This window comes from Dryobates pubescens, chromosome 12, assembly GCF_014839835.1.
Source record: "Dryobates pubescens isolate bDryPub1 chromosome 12, bDryPub1.pri, whole genome shotgun sequence".
Lineage (NCBI taxonomy): Eukaryota > Metazoa > Chordata > Aves > Piciformes > Picidae > Dryobates > Dryobates pubescens.
Window position 1 is genome coordinate 33,960,600 of NC_071623.1, and position 19,216 is coordinate 33,979,815.

Sequence of the window (19,216 nt, forward strand, 5' to 3'; positions counted from 1 at the left end):
CAAGCCCTCTCCCCGTGATGGCTCCCAGGCCACTGCCCAGCACGCTGAGAGCAATCCTGTACCATGCATGTAGCCATTCCTAATTGCAGTGCTTGGCAGGCCTTGCCCGTTTGTGTGCATCCTCTGTGTCCAACATTCAGTCAGAGCACTCTGAGGCTCAGCACTGATTGCTGTGCAGCTATAAACTCTGTGTCTTCAAAAAGAGAGGCTGCTCTGGGGACTTTGCTCACATATTGCTCACCTGTTACACACAGGGCAAGAGCAGAGCAATCTTCGCATGGATGCTGCCTTTGTACCTCAGATGCAGTCAGCAGAATGTTCTAGCAGATTGTGTAGCCAATGCCAACAGCCAAGCACTGCAAGGTGTGCAGCTGAACTTGTGGTGTGGGTGCTGGAGGCACCTGAGCTTCACTGCAGGAAGGGAGGTGCTGAGGCCCTAACGAAGTCAGGAGAAAGTTTCAGCTGGGCCCAACCCAGGAGAAGCTGAGGTGTGCTGCTGGCCATGCCCCATGCTGGAGGTGAGCAGCAGCCTGCCCCTCCCCAGGCCTGGCTCCACAGTGTTCTGCAGATGCTGCTGTCATGCCCTAAACACCTTCCCAGCAACAGCCCCACTGCTGCAGGACAGCCAGCAGGATGTGCCCAAGCCTGGGCAGCAGGAGGCTGCTTCTCAGCTCCTTTGTGCTGGGGCAGGGCTGGGCCCCGGCAGGAGCAGTCTGGCTGCTGCCAATGAAGGGAAGAGTGAGGACCTGGTAGTACCACATTTAGCTTTATTGAAATTGAACAAATACCTTTTGTTTCTTAATAAACCCTTTTACAGCTATGTTAAAATGCCAGCGTTGGATCCCTCTTATGGTACAGGTTGTCTTCTGTGTAAGCAAAAATACCATCTCTGGCTGCTTTTTGTACTTCTTTTTTGTCATGTTCTACTTTAAAACACAGAGCGAGGACCGAACCACGCAGATCCGGCACATCACGGTACAGTTTAAAACTCTCAGGTTAAGGAATGACATTTCAGACGACAGCCACTTGGAGTCAAGGCAGAAACCAAGGTCTGCCCGGGAGTGGTGTTTGCCTGCGGAGCTATGGACTGCAGCTACCCTGGCAGCGGAACGAAAACTCGAGGCAGGACGGAGCTACGGCAGGAGGAGAGCAGGTCCTTGCCAAGCGGAGTGGTGCAGGGCAGCACGACAGGGAAAGTACAGTTTGGCACCTGGAGCTGCGTGGAGAATCGGCAGAGAGCAAAGGCAGTGAGTGCCCTGCCTGCCAAGGAAAGGAGAGCAGCAGCCTCGCTGCCGGCGGGGTGAGAGCTAGCAAAGAAATCACAGAGCACAGGAGCCCCGCCCCGGGGCGCAGGGCCGGGGCAGCAGGGCAATACTCAGAGCACAGCAGGACAGCAAAGGAGAAAGAGCTTTTGTTTTCCTTTTGCCTTTCCCTCTTCCCTGTCAGTAGAAATAATTTACAACCCACAAAAGGACGCCCTGGTGAAACCACTAACTACAGAGATGGTCATGGAATGCAGCTCAGTAGACTTGTTTGGGATGACAGAAAGGCAACAGTATCCTGAAAGGTTTGGTCCTCTTGCAGCTCACCCCACTGTAGCCACCCCAGTCTCTGGTGGACGTCTCAGGAGGGCTGTTTGGGTTCTGCCTCCCTTCTGCTTTAGGAGGTGAGAGCCTGGTGACAAAGCTGGGTGCAATTTGGCCGCATCTGGAGATGCCTGATTGATGCTGAGCCTGGAAGAACAGAACTGAGAGCACACAGAGGGGACCCTCGTTGGCTGGCCTCACGTTTCCCATGCAATTGCTTTACCCTCTGCACTTCTCCTCAGCACCCTGGGTGTGGGGGGAAAGAAAGCCTGGGTCCAAGGGACAGACAGACACCCCCCTGGGTATGTACAGGTGGCTCCCTCCGGCTCAGCAGTCCTGGTGGCCCCCAGCTGCCTACTTCTTGTGGATGTCCTCGTGGCGAATGATCTTGTAGGTGATCCAGTAGAAGATGTTGAAGATGAGGAAGGCGAGGGGGAAGGCGGCGCGGGAGATGGTGTCGATCCTTTTGGCACGGTCAACAAACTTCTTCTTGATGGACTCCGCGTCCTTGGGTGCCGCTGGGGGCGGGTTGGGGGCGGCAGCCTTGACCGCGGTGCCGTCCTTCACCTGCAGGCAGTGCCCCATGCCGTAGCCGCTGAAGTTGAATCGGCTGTCGCGAGCAACTTCGTCCTCCTGGGGGTGAGAGACGCAAGTCAGACCCACAGCCCCTGCCTATGGAGCAGGTCATGCACTCGAGCAGCTGAGCTGCTCCTCTCCACAGCACCTAGGAACTGCCTGGCCATGTCATCCAGGTCTCCACGGCAAGCAAATAACTAAACCTGATCAGCAAAGGAGAGCCTGATGTGGAAATCAGCCAGAGGTACGGCACGGCTCAGCTCAGCTCCCGAAGCAGCAAGCTGCAGCCCCACAGGGAAGAGATCTGACGCCACACGTTTCCCCTTGCTCTCCCTGGGCTGGCTGTTGACAGCAGGGAGTCTGCTCCAGCCAGGCTGAACTGATGAACCAGGGACCCCAGCTCTTGGCCATGAGTATCCACTCCTCCACCTAACCTCAGCCTCCCCCTCTGATCTACGGCACACAGGTGGATCAGAGCCCCCTTGCTCACAGCATTGCTCTCACAGCCAACACTCCAAAGTGCAGAGGCTTCAGTGGCAGCCAGGAGCTGAGTGCCACAGAGTGAGCTACCACAGCCTCATCTCAGCCAGGCTCTGGGCTCAGTGGGCAGTGTTTGGTTGTGGGGAGGTGAGTACCACCCCCATGATACTGTGTGAGCAAAGGCTTGTGGCTGTGCCAGCATATGTTCCTTGCTGCTTTTGCTCTCTGGTGACACAGTAACACACAAGTTCAGCTACTGGCAGCCCTCCACCAGGGACTCAAAGGAAACACATAAGCAGCTCTACTCTTCCATTCCAGAAGAGGTGACTTGTAGGGCCAATAGCTTTCCCTAGTTACAGACCCTCTCCCCAACCCACAAATGCTTCACTGCTGACTGGAAATGGTTGTTTCTTGGGCTCCCAAGGAGACCACCCACAGGGAACACTCCCTCCTCTCACTGAACCACAGCCTTCTGATCTCACTGGAGATCAGGGGCTGCATGAAACAAAGCCATCGGAGCAGGAGGGTGTTGAGTACGGAACACATCAGCTGAGCTTGGGGTTTGGGAGGGAGGGACATTTCACAGCACCACAGTATCACAGTACATTAGAGGCTGGAAGGGACCTCCAGAGAGCATCCAGTCCAACCCCCCCACAGAGCAGGAGCACCCAGGGTAGTCTGCACAGGAATGCATCCGGGTGGGGTTGGAAAGGCTCCAGAGGAGACTCCACAGCCTCTCTGGGCAGCCTGCTCCAGGGCTCTGCCCCTCACTGTGAAGAATTTTCTCCTCATGTTGAGGTGAAATCTTCTATGTTCAAGCTTGAACCCATTGTCTTATTACTGTGCACCACCCAAAGGAGCTTGGCCCCCTCCACTTGACACCCACCCCTCAGACATTGATAGACATTGATCAGATCCCTCTCAGCCTCCTCTTCTCCAGACTAAGCAACCCCAGGGCTCTCAGCCTCTCTCCACAGGGGAGATGCTCAAGTCCCCCAGTCCTCCTGGTAGCCTCTGTTGGACTCTCTCCACCAGGTCTCTGTCTCTCTGGAACTGGGGAGCCCAGAACTGGACACAGGATTGCAGCTGTGGTCCCACCATTGACACCTGTCCATGAGGCAAGTTGCTGGTCCTTCACACAAGGACCTCTTTCAGCAACTGCATTTCTCTTTGTGCCCAGATCCAGCACTGGGCTTGAAGGTATCACCAGAGCCGCTCTCGTTGCCTTGGAGCTGACACATCAGTGACCACCCAGCAGCTGGCTACCGACAGCCACTCTGCCTGCTGATGGCAGGAGGACAGGCAGGGCACAGTGCTCCTGCGCCCCAGCACTCCAGCCTGGGAGATGCTTCACAGCATATCCACAGGCAGCTGCAAACCTGCAGTCCTGCAAGGCTGTTTGAGCACTCCTGCAGGGTTCCTGCCCCTTCCCTTCCAAAGCTCACTGTCACCAAGAGGAGGAAATGTGGCTGTCTTCTTCTGCAGTTAGTTACTGACAGCCTGCAGCCCCTCTGTGACAACTGCAGTCCTGCTTCTGCTCACTGGCTATAAACAGGGTGTTTAAAGGTGAGCACACTGCACCCAGAGCTCTGGGCACCTGCTATGGGCAGGGCTTCTCTTGCACCACCACTGAGTCCCACAGTGACCCTGGGAGCTCCTTAGAATAGAGTAGAATAAACCAGGTTGGAAGAGACTTCAAAGATCATCGTGTCCAACCTATCACCCAGCACCACCCAACCAACTAACCCATGGCACAAGCACCCTATCAAGTCTCCTCCTGAACACCTCCAGTGATGATGACTCCACCACCTCCCTGAGCAGCCCATTCCAATGAGCAATCACTCTCTCTGTGTAGAACTTCTTCCTAACATCCAACCTAAACCTCCCCTGGCACAGCCAGAGACTGTGTCCTCTTGTTCTGGTGCTGGTTGCCTGGGAGAAGAGACCAACCCCCACCTGGCTACAACCTCCCTTCAGGTAGTTGTAGAGAGCAATGAGGTCTCCCCTGAGCCTCCTCTTCTCCAGGCTAAGCAACCCCAGCTCCCTCAGCCTCTCCTCACAGGGCTGTGCCCCAGACCCCTCCCCAGCTTTGTTGCCCTTCTCTGGACACCTTCCAGCAAGTCAACCTCCTTCCTGAACTTCCTTCCTCGCAGTGCTTCCCTTTCCCTGGGTTGGAAGAATAAAATGTGTGCCCAGGACACCAAAGGTGATCAGAAAGGGGACAGCTTGGCAGCAGCTGTGCTGCCAGATGTGCTTCATTCATCTTTAAAAAAGTCATTGCTGTTGCTCCCGAGGGTTCAATGCAGGATGCAGAGTCCCTATTGCCATGGGCCCTGCTGGGTCACAGCTGAGCCACGTGGGGCTGAGCAACTCAGTGTCCCAGAGCTGCTCTGAGCTCACACACTCTGTAACTATAGTGGAACCTCTGGGTTTAAATCACATTCTTTCAGATCTTCAGTGCCCAGCCTTCAGCTGTAAGGAGTCTCTGGTTCCTCGTGGGGTTCAGAGCCCTGCTGTGCCACTGGTGTCTTGTGGCACCCAGAGGGCAGCATGCCCAGGCCACCCCCTGTGTGCTCACCTAGGGCTGCTGCAGACCTGATTTACCCTGGGTGCAAGAGGTGCAGCCTTCCCCTGGGGTATGAGCTCCTCAGGCCTGTTCTCTGCTTGAGCAGAGCTGAGGCTCCTCCTCCCCAGCAAAGCCCTGGCTTGCTCTGTAAGCTGTTCTCCCAGCATGGAGCCGTTTGCTGGTGGCCAGTAGTGGCTCTTTATGTAGCTTCTTTCCAGCCTTCATCAAAAAAACTCCTTCCAAAGACTAAAGAACTGATTAAGAGAAGGGTTTCGTGTTTCTGCCCTGCCAATTCTGTTCTTGTTTGATATGACACACACAGAAACTCAGCACTGGCTGGGAACACCTCAGCTGGAGCTGTTTGACCATCTCAGTGCCACTGGAACCAAGCAAGGCCACAGTCCTTGGAGTCCCACCTACAGTCTTGGAGATGCTGCAGTTCCATAGCCAGCAGTAAAATCCTCCAAGAGCTTCAGGGGCTTTGCAGTCTGGCACCTGCCTGCCCCCTGAGTGCTGCCAGCATCCGCAGCCTCACAGCCAAGGCCTGACTCCACCAGAGCTTTCCCATCTAACCAGACATCACTTTAAAGACCTCCTTCTTGGCCTTTCTGATGAAATTGGCCAAGAGTGCTGAAGATTTCCCTGCCATCCAAACGATACTGATGGAAAGGTTTCACCACGTTAGCCACCACTGGGCTTTGTTTGATGAAGCATTGGTGGGCTTGTTCTTCTTGCACAGAGGCAAAGCAAACCAGGAGCTGCAGTTGTGCATTATGGAAGATTTATGGAAGATAAAGTTCTTTTAGAATCCTCTTCTTTCACCACCACCTCTCCTTTCCCACCATATCTGCCCCTTTTCACTCCACCCACCTCATTTTCCCCTCAAACCCAGAGCACCTGGGCTCTGGTGAGTCTCCTCCCACCCCAGGTGTGGCCACTTGGCCCTCCCCACCCACTGCCCTATTTAATCCAGCACAGGAAGGGCAGCGGCCCCAAGCTGAGCCCATTGTGGGCTGAGGATCCTCCTCTCGTCTCTGGTGAGTGCCTATGGTGCACACTGGGTGATGGTGGTGGTGACAAAAGGCCGGGGGGCCTGGTGGCCCCCCGGCTGTTAGGGAGACACTTCATGGATGGTGTGTGTGGAAGATGGGAAACCACAGCACGGGACGGAAGCAGAGCAGCCAGGCAAGGGATAAGCCCAGAACCATCTACCCCAAACCTCTGCTCTGAGAGCAGCTGGTTCCAGGAAAAGGCAAAATACCAGCACTCAAACCAGGACAATTTCTCCCCTCCTTCCATTTAGATGTGACTCCTGACCTCTCAAAGCCAGGGACAGATTTATAGCCCCCACAACTCCACATTTTTATATTTCCCTTGATCAAATGCTAGAAAGACAAATTTGGAATCCACAGAAAGGCTTAAAGACCACCAGGGTTCAGATTAGATGTGAGCTGGTGAGAGAAGGATGGCCACGAGAGGTAAGGACCTGTTTCCTCAGTGCAGTACCACAGCACAGGAGACCATTGCTGGTAGCACTGAATGATTTGAGATTAAAGTGCCTGTGCCTTCCTGCCCCCAGCTTTCACCTCCTGTTTTTCCTCCACCCAGCTCTAACGATGCTGTCTGTTCTGATTGTCTTAGCCTGGGGCCAGCAGTTGCTCCTCCTGGCCTCCGCTGCCCTTGAGCACGGTTGCCCCATTACAGCAGCGCGCAGGAGCACCGCGGGATGGCTGGAGCGCGGTCAGCAGGAGAAGCAGCGAGGACGGTCAGGAAGCTCCGTGACCCACCTGTGAGCAACAGTGCCGAGTGGCCTCTCCAAGCACAAGGCCTCCCCTACCCCCGGGGTGCATTAAACCCTGGCTGCTGTGGACTGACTGCAGCTCGATGGGATCCTGCCTCAGGCCAGAAATGAGTTACCGTGCCGCAGGCTGGCTGCCATGTGACTCTCCATGACTCAAGCAGCTGAGTTCATCTGATTAAGCAGGGACCTATGATCCTTGCAGGTTACCAATGCACTTTCTCCAACAGCATGTGCAGTGCTGCAGGTTATTATTAATGCAAGTGGAAGAGGTGCAGGTCCCTGGAGAGTCTGGGACAGGGCTTTTGCTGGGGGAGCAAGTCAGGGTACTGGATGTGCAGCTCACAGGAACTATGAGACAAAAGGCTCACACAAGGCTGTTTCTCACTTGCCAGCACCTTGAAGTTGTCTCCAAACAGAAAAGCAAGGTGCTCTCAGCAACTCCTCCCAACACAAAGCTTGTCTTTGATCTTCCAACAGCTTCACTTGCTTGCATCCATTTACCTCGGGGCCCTTGCTACTCAGTTTGGGCAGCTGGTGCTGCAAATTGATTCCTGAACCAGGCCCGGAGGTCCTCCAGTGCTGCCACTACTGCTGCAGAGCCAAGAAGGGTTAACAATGATGAGAGCAGCCCTGCCAGTGTCTGATGCTCTGAATCCTTTGACTTTAAAGAACATTCATGTCTGATCACTGCAGGGGCATCTTCTGCAGTCTAACCTAAGCAATGGAGTCGGTTTGCTCTATTTGTTTAATTGCCTTTCATGTGGAGTCATCTCTCTGAGAGCCTTTATCCAGCCTCTTCACTGCATGTTCAAAGAGTGCTCTCAATCAATGCAATCAGGACTGTCTTTGGGATGGGTCTTCCTTCCAGGAACAGGAGTTTGGGTAAAGGGTGGGCTGTCCACAGATCTGTTTCTCATTATGGTACCTTAATGAGCACACTCAGGTGTTGGCTTTGAGCAATTTTCATCAAATAATGCCTATTTTTTCTCAATTTTTAATCCCCCTCTCTGGATTAAGGCTGGGTTTGTGCTCTATAGGGCAGTGCCTCTAGCTTCTCTTGGTCTGGCTCTGCAGCACACAAATCTGGAGGGCTGTATTTCTGACCTGGCTTGCTTTCTTCATCCTCCTCCTTTGTAAAGCTTTTATTTCTGCTCCATCAGGTCTAGGATGTGATTCACAGCACCAACCTCACACCAAAACACTTAGAGGTGACCAAAACTCTGTCTTGCCCGCACAGCTTTCTGTACAAGGCATTCTGAAGTGCCTGGTCCTGACCATGTTGAAATGCTCACTGCCAGCCTTGACTTGCCTCCCTCTCGAGTTCCTTGTTGTGAAGGCTTTCAAGGTCTGTGTTTAATTAAATCTCTGATGTGATTTATCCATTTGATTTTGCTACTCTTTTCCAAACATATGGTGGGCCAAGGGTTTAAAAGAGTATCTGGTTTAATTACATTTCAAGGACAGAGGAGATTAGTGCTAGGTGTAGGATGGAGAGCACACAAGACCTTTTCATGTCAGCTTCAGTAAGCACAGTCAGAAATCCAGGGCAAGTTCAGACTTCCATGTAACAATGGGATGGAGAGGAAGGAGACTCCACAATAGAGCTGGAGACTGAACTATCTGCATGATGTGGGGACAGCTCCCATCCCCCAGCGCTCCTCATTCACCAAATCACAGAATGTTAGGGGCTGAAAGGGACCTTGAAAGCTCATCCGGTCCATCCCCCCCTGCCAGGGCAGCACCACCCAGAGCAAGCCACGGTGGAGCTCTGCCGAGATAGTTGTGCTCCCGTGGTTTCAGTTCCCAGGGGTCACTGAATGTGTGGGTGGAGGTGGTTCAGCTGAGAAGCACATCTGGACTTGCAAATCCGCTTTAGCTCCCCACTGAAGGCTCTGACAAAGCTCCATGAAGAGCTGATGAGGGGGAAGGTCCTTTCATAGATGAACTGTTTAAAAGGCAGCATTGAAGGTCAGGAGTCAGAGATCCACTCCGTAACTGAAGGAGTGGCTGGGGGAATCCCCATGAATCTGGGGGAGAATCAGTAGCGAGGGAGAGGTTTATAAAACAGCTGGGGAAAGGCAGGCAGGTGAAAGGGGTGATTCACAGGGACAAGCCTAAGCCAGGCTTGCCAGAAAGATTTCTAATCCCTGAGTGAGCAGGTAACAAAATGGCAGTAAATTAAACCCAGGCTTGGTAAGTACAAGGTAAAGCACTTTGCAAAAGATAACCCTAATTACACACAGACAGTAATGGCTTCAGAATTAGTTCTTTCCCAGGTGGGAGCCTGGGGAATTACCATGTAGATGATTCCAACAGTATTAGTCTCCTGCTCAGCAGCAGGCAGGCAGCTGGCAAATGAGACAGAAAATGTCACTCTGCCACCTTATCACTCACAGTGGGACCAGGCTTGGAGCAGGAGGAGCATTCCTGGTAAAGAGACAGCAGAACCAGATGCAATTCAGAGAGGAGCAGCAGGGGTGAAGAAGAACTTTTCCTGCATGAGGAGAAGCGAAGTAGATAGATGTGTTCATCTCAGAAAAGCTGAGCTTGGGGGAGGACATCACAGAGATCATTAAACTGGGATCAAAACTACTAAGTGGAAGGAAGGGTCAGTGGTGAACCTTCAGTGCTGGCTGATCTTTGAGGTCTCTTCCAGGCAGATATATTCTGGGCACAGGGGTAGGTTCTGTTTTAGGGGAGCTTTGTGGTGGTTTGGGTTTTTTCAGTGCAGGAAAGGCTAGACCATAACAACACCATGAAGGGGAAAGGAGAATTTCTTTAGGGGAGTGACATCTTGCTGTGTGTGAGAACACTGCAGACAGTGCCACAGATGGCAGAGATTCACAGAGCCATGTGCAAGTACACCCTCGACTGCTTGCTCCCAGAAGACAGCAGGGGGGTTGTCTCAGAGCTTTTGAACACAATCTGTCTCAGAACGGACAGCTGGCCCCTGCTGCAGAGAAGGCCCTGGGACAGGGGACTCCTCACTGCACAGGGCAAGTCCTATGGAACCACAGAATGGGTCTGGCTGGAAGGGACCTCCAGGCTCATTCAGCCCAACCCTTGGCCCAGCACTGAGGGGTCAGCATTAAACCACGTCCCTGAGCACCAGGCCCTCACCTCAGGTCTTCCACCTCCTGCTAACATGCTGGGACCTGGAGCCAGTGCTTCAGTGTCCTGCACTTCTCTAACTTTCAGTACTCTGGGTGTCCTCTTTTTCTCTTCACCTGGTTCTGCTTGAGGCTGAATCTTGCTAATGCAGAAAGAAATGGCTCTTACACAGCAAGCCTCTCTCTCCTGGTTTCTTAGGTGGAGGTCAAAGGGAAGATGGAGAAAGCTTAGGTTGCATTGGGCAATAATTAGATCAATAACAAACTTCTTTGGTTTGTTCCACCTGGAAGAGCTCTGATGGAGGCAAGCTTAGTCCCAGATACCATTCCCAGTCCTTAATTCAGACTTGTTGCTTTCTCACCTCAATCCTGCCCAAACTATGGCTCAAACCCTTCCCAGAATTTGGTCTAAACATTGTTTTTCCTGAATGTTCACTGAGATGTTCCCCTGAAAGAGAGGAAGTCTCTCCCCAGGTCTATTGCACGATGCTTCTCCACCAGGAGCCCCATTCTGCCTGGCAGGGAGGTGTTCACTCCTTTCCTGCCTCTCTTCACACTGGTGTTTCCGATTTTCCTCTCGCTTGGCCCCCCCAAAGCCTTACCAAGTCTGTGCAAAGCAGACCTTGGATTATAAATAGCAACCACATCCTAGTTCATGGGAGAGAAATTGGTCACTGTTGCCTCTGGAAAGGGCTTCCAACAGACTCATTTGGGTTTGTTTCAGAAAGCTGTATGTGATACTATTTCTATCTCCACCAAGGAGCAGAGGAAGCTCTGAAGCATGATTTGCTCACTCTGTGAGAACGGCAAAGGGCTGCTGTTAATGCAGTAATGAAGTGGTAGGTGCTGTGGCTGCGCCCTCTGCGTGCAGCAACTGAGCAATATCCAGCTGAAAGAGGAACATAATTTAAACACGGAGTGGAGCAAAAGCATTGAGAGAGCTCTGGACGGAACCTGCACTTCCCAAAGATTCCTTCCTGAGTGAAGAGACTGTTGTAGCCTGATGGTTTAACCCAGCGACAGCTCGGCGGAGCGCGGCCGGGGCAGCGAGTGGAGCTGTGTTCCACAAGCACTACTGGAAGGCAAGGACACGTACAGAATAGGCAGGATTTACAGGATCTTACAAGAGGGAAACAACACAGGAACCCTCCTTGGGAGGAGGATTCCACCTCGCTTACCCCCAACCTCTCTCCCGTCCCTTTTTCCTCTGTTAATTAGAAGAAAAGAGAAGAAGAGGGAAAAAAAGCTAAGGGGATTTCAGTTAGCTCCAAGCATTGTGACATAAGGCAAAGCAAGACTCTGTTTGCTAGGATCTGAGACCCTCAAACAGGTCAAAGATATCTCACCCTTCCCACTTTCTCTCACCTCTGCAGAACACCTGCCCCAGGAGAGATGAGATGGGGCAGAAGAGACTCTTCCTGTACCTCCTCACAGCAGTGTTCCAGCCCCAGCCTTAGACCTGAGCACTCTGCTGCCCTGAGATCCACTGCAAGGCTAAGACTGCCCAGCAGGCCCTGTCCCAGGATGAAGGTGCAGGGTATCCCTGGCTGTGTGGCACAGGGGCACCCCAGCTCACAGCCTCTGGTCATGGATGGGGCTAGCTGAGCACCCATCTGCCCGGGGCTTTTCTCATCAGGTGCTCTGGCACTTCTTTCCAAGTGGGAGAAGAGTTTTTGTTGCACCTTTGGGAAATGCCTGACTGGCCTCTGGCTCAGCTATGACCATGGCAGATGACTTTGTGGAGCACCCTCATGCCCCGAGTGTGGCACCTCAGAGTGCCTCATTTGCCACCCAACATTAGAAAATAACAGAAAGGGCAACACTGCACCTGCAGTGCAGGGCCTGCAGGGCCCACGAGGGTCAGTCACTGCTCCACTGGTGCAGATCCCCCTCTGGAAAATGCTACTGCTCCTGATTTTTGCAGGCTCAGGTTCTGATTCCCTTAGCTCCTCCAGTGTTTGGGCCACCCTGCAGCCCACCCTGCAGCAGGCCTGAGACAGCAGACACCACCTGTGCCAGGGCTGGGAATGAAGCCCTGGGACCTGTTGCATCTGTGCCCCTTGCTGAGCACTGGCTGTCTCCCACCTCATGCTAGAAAGAAGGAGGGGAAGGAAGAAGCTTCTTTTGCTCTCTGTCAGGGTGGTCCTCTTCTCCAAGCTATTTACTACAGCAAGCACCCAGAGCAAACCCCACCAAATGCAGATGGATACCACCAGATCTTTCTCAGACATGAATGCATTTAATTTATGCAAATACTGCACAAAATGAATTAAATATTGCAAATTATATTAATAATTTAACTTCGGCAGCTAAAAATAGCCCAGAATATCTGAATAGTCTTAAAGTGTTCCCATGCAAATTTCATGTGTGTTGTGCATGGCTGCAGCTCCCCAGGAGACAGCCCAGCTGCCAGCTCAATGCTTTGCTCTTCCACTTAGCTATTCTCAGTACCAGACTTCAAATAAATAATGCTTTGGGGGTGGTTCTCCTTCCTTGTCTTCCATCACACGAGTCATCCTTTCTTTGCCTGTCACCTAGTCCTGGCTCTGGCCAAGAGCTCAGCCTGGGTTTGCCAGGCTGTTTTGCAGGGCTCTGAAGCCTGACTGGGCTACACCAACTGTTTACCAGCTACCTGCACTCCAGACCCCTGTCTGAAATTAAGTTGCTGCCCCTTTTTCAAGCACCTTGGCTGCTGGAGTGTGTCAGACATTGTCCAGACAAAAAGGCCTCTGCACCTCCATCTGTAGAGGCTTCTCTGAAGGTGGCTCTAGGAGGCTGCTAGCACTGATGTGCAGCAAAAGAAGCATTCATTGTGCTGCAAGCAGCCATGGCACTGTGTGCCAGAGCAGCTTGAGAGTGCACCCTCTGCACAGGTGTTGGGCAGGGGTGGTCTCCTCTGGCAAGGAACAAACCCACAAATCCTACAAGGTCACTGGAAATGTGGACAGAAAGGATAATGCAACACCATTTAATTCAAAATGGAATCTGGTTCCCTTTCCAGGAGGTTTGACACTGCACTGCACACCAGGAGCACAGCTCCTGCCTGCACACCCCCCTGAGGGGCTGTGTACCTCTGGGCACCTTGCCTTCAGGCAGCCAATGCCTCTCCTGTTCCCTGAAGGCATTTGGTAGTCAGAAGTGAGAATTCCTGGGTTCCAGAGCATTTACCAAACTGCAAACTCCAGTTTGAATAACTGCTCAGTGTCAACCTTTCTGTGAGCTTCCCCTTCAGAGAGGAACTCAGCTCTGAGCAGCAGAGATGGAGAATACACGAGCAAGGTTCCTTAAACCTGCCCACGAACAGACCCTTTGGTGGGGTGCTGGCACCTCTCCAGAAGGACCATCTGCCCAGGCCAGTAGCTAAGCAACAGATTGCCTGGTGATGGAGCTTTATTACTTGGCAAAAGTGATTGAAGGATAAGCTAAGGCCATAGACTGGCCAGCACCTGTGAGGAAAGACAGCCCTGAGAGACAGATACAGGCAGCTGAGCCAGGGAGTGCGGCTGCAGCAGTGAAGAGATGCTCTTGGAAGGAGCAGCTCAGGCACTTCTTGCAGCTCCAGCTTTGCTCAAGAATATCAAGGAGAGTGAGAGAGAAATGTTTGACTATCCAGAGGAGAGAGTGCCAAGGACACCACCAAGATAAAGGGTTGCTATGCCAGCAGACCTTCCTGGCTGTGTGTTATGAGTTTCATCCTCTCTGTGCCCTGGAGAAATTCCCAATCAGTGTTTGGAGTGCTGGAGCTCTGGAGAAGTTTGTCTTTGAGTATACTGAAGAGATCAGAACTCACTTTGAGGGTCTATAACTACCTGACCTTAGGTCCTTCATTTGTGGGGGATAACACCTGGGGAAAGATTGTGTGCAGGCAATATGACAATGAGCAGGAGGATGAAGCAGTACAGGAGCCCTCCAAGATGCAGGGAGACCTGGCAGTGCAGGCTGCTTTACTGGGCACCTAGCAGCCTCATGAGTACCAGGCAGGAGGCCTCTGCCAGGCTCAGACAAGGTGATGGCTTTAGGAGCAGCCTGCATATGGCACAATAGGAAACCCCACACAGAGCATTTGGAGCGAGTAGGCATCACCCTGCTTTGCTTCTCCCCTCCAGGATGGATACAGGAATGGGGGCTTGAAACCACTGATGTGAAACACTGGCAAAGTGCTGAAGGAGATAGCATTCAACAACTGCTCCTCAGTCACAGAACAGTGGGGCTGGAAGTGACCTCTGGAGATCATCCAGTCCAACCCCGCCTGTGCCCAGGGCAGGCTGCACAGGGAGGCTCGGAAAGGCTCCAGAGGAGGCTCCACAGCCTCTCCAGGCAGCCTGTTGCTTCCCTGGCTCCTTCCTTCTGCACCTCTTTTCTCTTTTCGTGACTCCACCTCTGTTGTTTCCCACCACATATTGTTCCTCACTAATTCCCAGCTCTGCTCTTCCCTGCTTGCTCTGTGCTGCTTTCACCCTCACTGATTCTGAAATGCATGACCTCCACCTCCCGCTTGCAAGACTCAGTTCCTTCCTCAACCTCTCTCTCTTCTTTGTGGCTAAAAGAGAAGGCAAACCATGAAAGCAGAGCCCAGCTCTGAGCAGAGGTCAGTCAGCCTGTCGAGGGTGAGCAGGAAATAGCTGGCTTCCACTGCTGGATATCCACAGAGCTCCTCCTTGCCCACAGAGGCTCCAGCACCACAAAGCGTTTGGAGCTGTATGGCTGCTCCTGGCACACAACAGCCCCCACTGCTGCCACTGAAAGCTGCAGATCTCCAGCTCTGCTAGTCCAGGGGCAGTCTGCTAGCCCATCAGCAGCTCCCTGCCATCCCATCAGCAGCACCCTGCTAGCCCACCAGCAGGCTGTGTGATTATTCTGCCTGCCCAGGACATGAAAGACGAAGTTCTGGGAGGCTTTGGAGTGCTGCAAAGGCAGCCAGAGGCTCTCTGCTCTTGCTCGGAGTTCCAAGCTCGGCAGAGTTTGTGTCCGCACACAGCACCTGGTGCTCTGCTCTGCTGCACACCGAGGAGTGCAGGAGGATGTTCGGGCAGCAGCAGAGGAAAGCTCTGCAGGCTCTGGAGCGCTCCTCTGGCAGGTCCAGGGGCAGCAGCACCTTCTGCTTTTCCTTACTTGTGCTAAATTTAATCCACTCTGCTCACTCCTGTGTTAGTTTAGACACCACCTGGAGCAAACTGCTGAACAGATAACAGCGTCTGGGCTTTGTGACTTATCTTTAGCAAACTGTTAGCAAATGCTTCCCCAGCTGCTCTCAGCTCTGTTCTTAGAGCAGGGAGATCAGAAATCAATAGCATTGATCATGTTCTCTTTGCATCCCTGCAGGAATGGCCCTGGCTTGCAGTTCTAATGCTGTTGCCCTTAGCCTTGGCCCATTCAGAACTGGCATCCTGACAGACTGCAGGGTGACCAGATGTTCACAGAGCCTGGGCTGGGCTGGGCTGGGCTGGGCGGGACCTTTGAAGGTCACCTAGAGCGAGGTGATCAGACTTGGAATGGGCTGAGTTGGAAGGGACCTTTGGAAGTCACCTAGTGCAACACCACCTGCAATGAGCAGGGTCATCCTCAAATAGATCAGGCTGCTCAGAGCCCCATCCAGTCCAACCCTGCACATTTCCAGGGATGAGGCCTCTACCATCCCTCTGATCAACCTGTTCCAGTGTTTCACTGCCCTCACTCCCAACATCTCCTGTGAATCTATCTGCCCTCAGGTAAAACCCAGAACCTCTTGTTCTGTCGGCACAGGCCCTACTCAGAAGTTTGTCCCCATCCTTCTTATCAGTCCCCTTTAAGTATTGAAAGGCCACAGTCAGGTATGCCTGGAGCAACTCCAGCTCCCTTCAAGCCTTTCCTCACAGCAGAGGTGTTCCAAACCTCTCCTATTCACCTGCTGCAAAGCTCTCTGTTTGCCTGGAGCCTGGACACCAGCACAGCACAAGAACCCTGGTGTTGCTACAGGAGTCCAGATAGATGATGTGTGTTGGTCTCCCCTTGCCCACTGAGGTAGTTACACCAACACAGAAAGCCACCAGGCTGGTCAGGCAGGACTTGCCCTTGGTGAAGCCATGCTGGCTGCTTCCAGTCACCTTCCTGTGCTCTGTGTGTTCCAGTAGAGCTGCCAGGAGGATCTGTTCCACCATCTCCCCAGGCACAGAGGTGATGCTGGCAGGTTGGTCATTCCCAGGTCCTCTTTTTCACCCTTTCTAACAACAGGGGCAATGTTTCCCTTCCCCCAGTCCCCAGGGACTGCACCTGACTGCCAAGACTTTGCAATATCATGGAGAGTGGCTTGGCAACTCCATTCAACCAAATCCCTCAGGACTCCGGGGTGCATCTCATCAGGTCTCATAGATTTAGGCATGTTGAGGTTCCTCAGGTAGTCCTGAGCTTGATTTTCCCTTACAGTGGGAGAGACTTTACCCCCCTGTTCCTCACCTAGTGGCCACTGACTTGAGAGGGGGACAGAGCCAGATCCCCAGTGAAGACTGAGGCAAAAGGTTATTGAGTCCCTCAGCCTTCTCTTGCCTGCTGACACCAGCTCTCCATTCTCGCTCCTGAGAGGGCTGCACTTCCTTCAGCTCTCCCCTGCTGGCTGATGTCCCTGCAGAACCCTTCTTGTTACTTTGGACACCCCTTGCCTGGCTCAGCTCCAGCTGTGCCTTGTGACACGAGCAGGCAGTGTCCCTGTGCTCCTCCCAGGCTACCTGTCTCTGCTTCCACTGCCTCTGCAGTTCCCTCTTGCTCTCTTTTTTCACCAGTAGGTCTCTACTCAGCCATGCTGGGCTCTTCCCTTCCTTCCCTTCCCTGCCTACATGTGGGCATGGAGAGCTCCTGTGCTCCAAGGAGAATGTCCCTAAAGATCTGCCAGCTCTGCTCTGCTGCTCTGTCCCTGAGGATCCTTTCCCAGGGGTCCTGCTGACTAATTCCCTAAGGAGCTGGGAGTCTGCCTTCTAAAGTGTAGAGTCCTGACGCTGCTCCTTGCCTGGTCCCACGTCCCATAGGTCATATGAGCTCCATGGCTGGGTGGTTTCCGGAGGATCCTGGAGCTCCTTTGCAGCATTTCTGCCTGGCAGCATGCTGAAGGCTGGGGGACTGAGTAATCCCTTCTCTGGGTCTGAAGGGAGCAGATACTTCAAAGCACAAACCCACTGCACCCTCACCTGAGAGGACAGCTCTGGAGAGGGCACTCTGAATGTGTCCGGCACTGCAAATAGATGGATTCAGCTTGGGATAGCTCCTGCAGGAAACATCAGTGCAAAGGATGGGACAATTTGGTTGGGGTGATGAAGAGAACCTGGCTCACTCACCAAGGTGTGACAGTTCCAATCACATCTTCATCCCAATCCACAGCAAAGAAACAAACCAGGCTTCAGGACTGCCCAGACTGCTGCTGTCTATCTGACACGATCATTTGCAGCATTAGTCACTAAATTGACTCACTGGACTGCCCTTGATCATGTGCTCCATTTTCTGCTCAGCAGGGCCCTCTCTAACAGCTATATATAACCTTGGAGGGGAAAAAAGAGAGACAGCTCTCGCTTAGATCATTAGGAAATGAAGCTGTGTTCAGTTTTCCTCCTGCTTCAAAGGTTAGAACTGATGTGATCTGTGTGCTGTGGCAGATGATAGATGGCTGTGTTTGTCTGCCTTGTCAGCTCCTCACACACAAACCCAACACTCCCTCCCCACATGCTCCCCTCCAAGAGGTATCCTCCTGCAGGGCCCCAAATGGAAGTCACTGTGCTGCTGCCTGCCAGTTTGTGAGGTGCTTGCTTGTCAAACCACAGCTGGCACTTCAGCCACCCACCTGAGTCCTTGCAGCAAACACACAACTCTGAATGCAGCTCAACCCTGCCTGCTTTCCTCTTACGGAAAGGACATCACTGTGCATCTTAATCCACAGCTCTGCTCCTCTGCTGCTGGCTCCCAAATGCCTGATTGCCAAGCTAATTGCTCAGGCAGGTTGCCTTTAGACTGCAAACATGCATCTATGGGCTTTACATCACTGTCAAAACAAGTACTGCATTAATCCAGGCTCCTCACCTTCGTGTCAAAAAATGGTTTTCCTCAGTCCAGCCCCAGGTTAAAATTAGGAGTAAGCTCTAGAAAGGGCTGTAGGGTGGAGGGCAGCTCTCAGTGCTAAGCAAGGATGGGAGCACAGCCAGCTCAGCAGGAGGCTGGCATCAGTTACCATATACAAACCTGTGCAACTCTGTTTGAGCAGCACATCTGCAGCTGGGAGCTGTGCTGCTGCAGACAGGAGGAGCATCAAAGAGCCTGAGGACACAAAGGGCCTCTCATGCTCCCTCCCAGAATGGTAATACTCTTCAGAGACCTCTTCACTGACCTCTGTGCCAGGAGGGTGAGCAAATCAGGAGAATTGCAGGGCATAAATCAGGAACACTCAGCTGCAGGTCAGCACATCCACAAAGAGATATCATTCATCTCAGGGTCTCCCAGAGGAACAACCCCTCACAGGTCTTCCTTTCCCTCATTCCTGACTAGGCTGGGCACGTCACAGAAGGGACTGTTTGAGAGCACTGATTAATACTGTCGGCAGCTGTAATAGCCCAGAGTGCTGCCACTGCCAGCTCTCTAGCTGGCTCTCAAGGGCTCTCCTGATCCTGTTCCTTGCCATCCTGTGTTCACAGCCTGAAGTGCCGAGCAGGAATCAGCAGCCATCAGACCAGACAGCTTTGTGTGTGTTGTGATGCTTTAAACATGCAAAGAGGCTAAAGTCTAAGCCTCTTTGCTGCAAAGCTTCACAAGCTGCCGGCAGACAAGATCCCCAGATTCACATGAATTTGGTGCCGCTTCCTAAGGACATCTTCACTTGGATAAGGAAGGCAAGGGGGGAGGCCTTGTGGGAGAAGAAAGGTCAGATTTCATTTTTTCATATCCCACCACAGCATGCTGATTATCCCTGCAGCACTTTGAGATAGCAGGCACCTGCCCCGGGCTAAGGCAGCCCCCAGCTCATTCCAGGGGTAAGGTCTGGTACTCTCCCTCAAACACCTTCCTTCTCCCCTGGCAAGAATGAAACCTTCCTGCAGGGGAACTGGATTCTTGTTCCATGGCTGCAGGAGGTGAAGGCTTGTGG

General features: G+C 52.9%; 1 protein-coding gene across 10 annotated transcripts in view; it reads right to left on the bottom strand.

The window, feature by feature from the left end:
- Positions 1 to 572: 572 nt before the first annotated feature.
- The window catches only part of GLRA2 (glycine receptor alpha 2), a 103,415-nt gene continuing 84,771 nt past the window's right edge, over positions 573 to 19,216 (bottom strand). For all 10 annotated transcript variants that reach the window (XM_054165972.1, XM_009898070.2, XM_054165971.1 and 7 more), the window contains one exon: positions 573 to 2,219. In XM_054165972.1, coding sequence (XP_054021947.1) covers positions 1,941 to 2,219 — 279 coding nt within the window. In that variant the 3' untranslated portion in view covers positions 573 to 1,940. The remainder of the gene's footprint in view (positions 2,220 to 19,216) is intronic.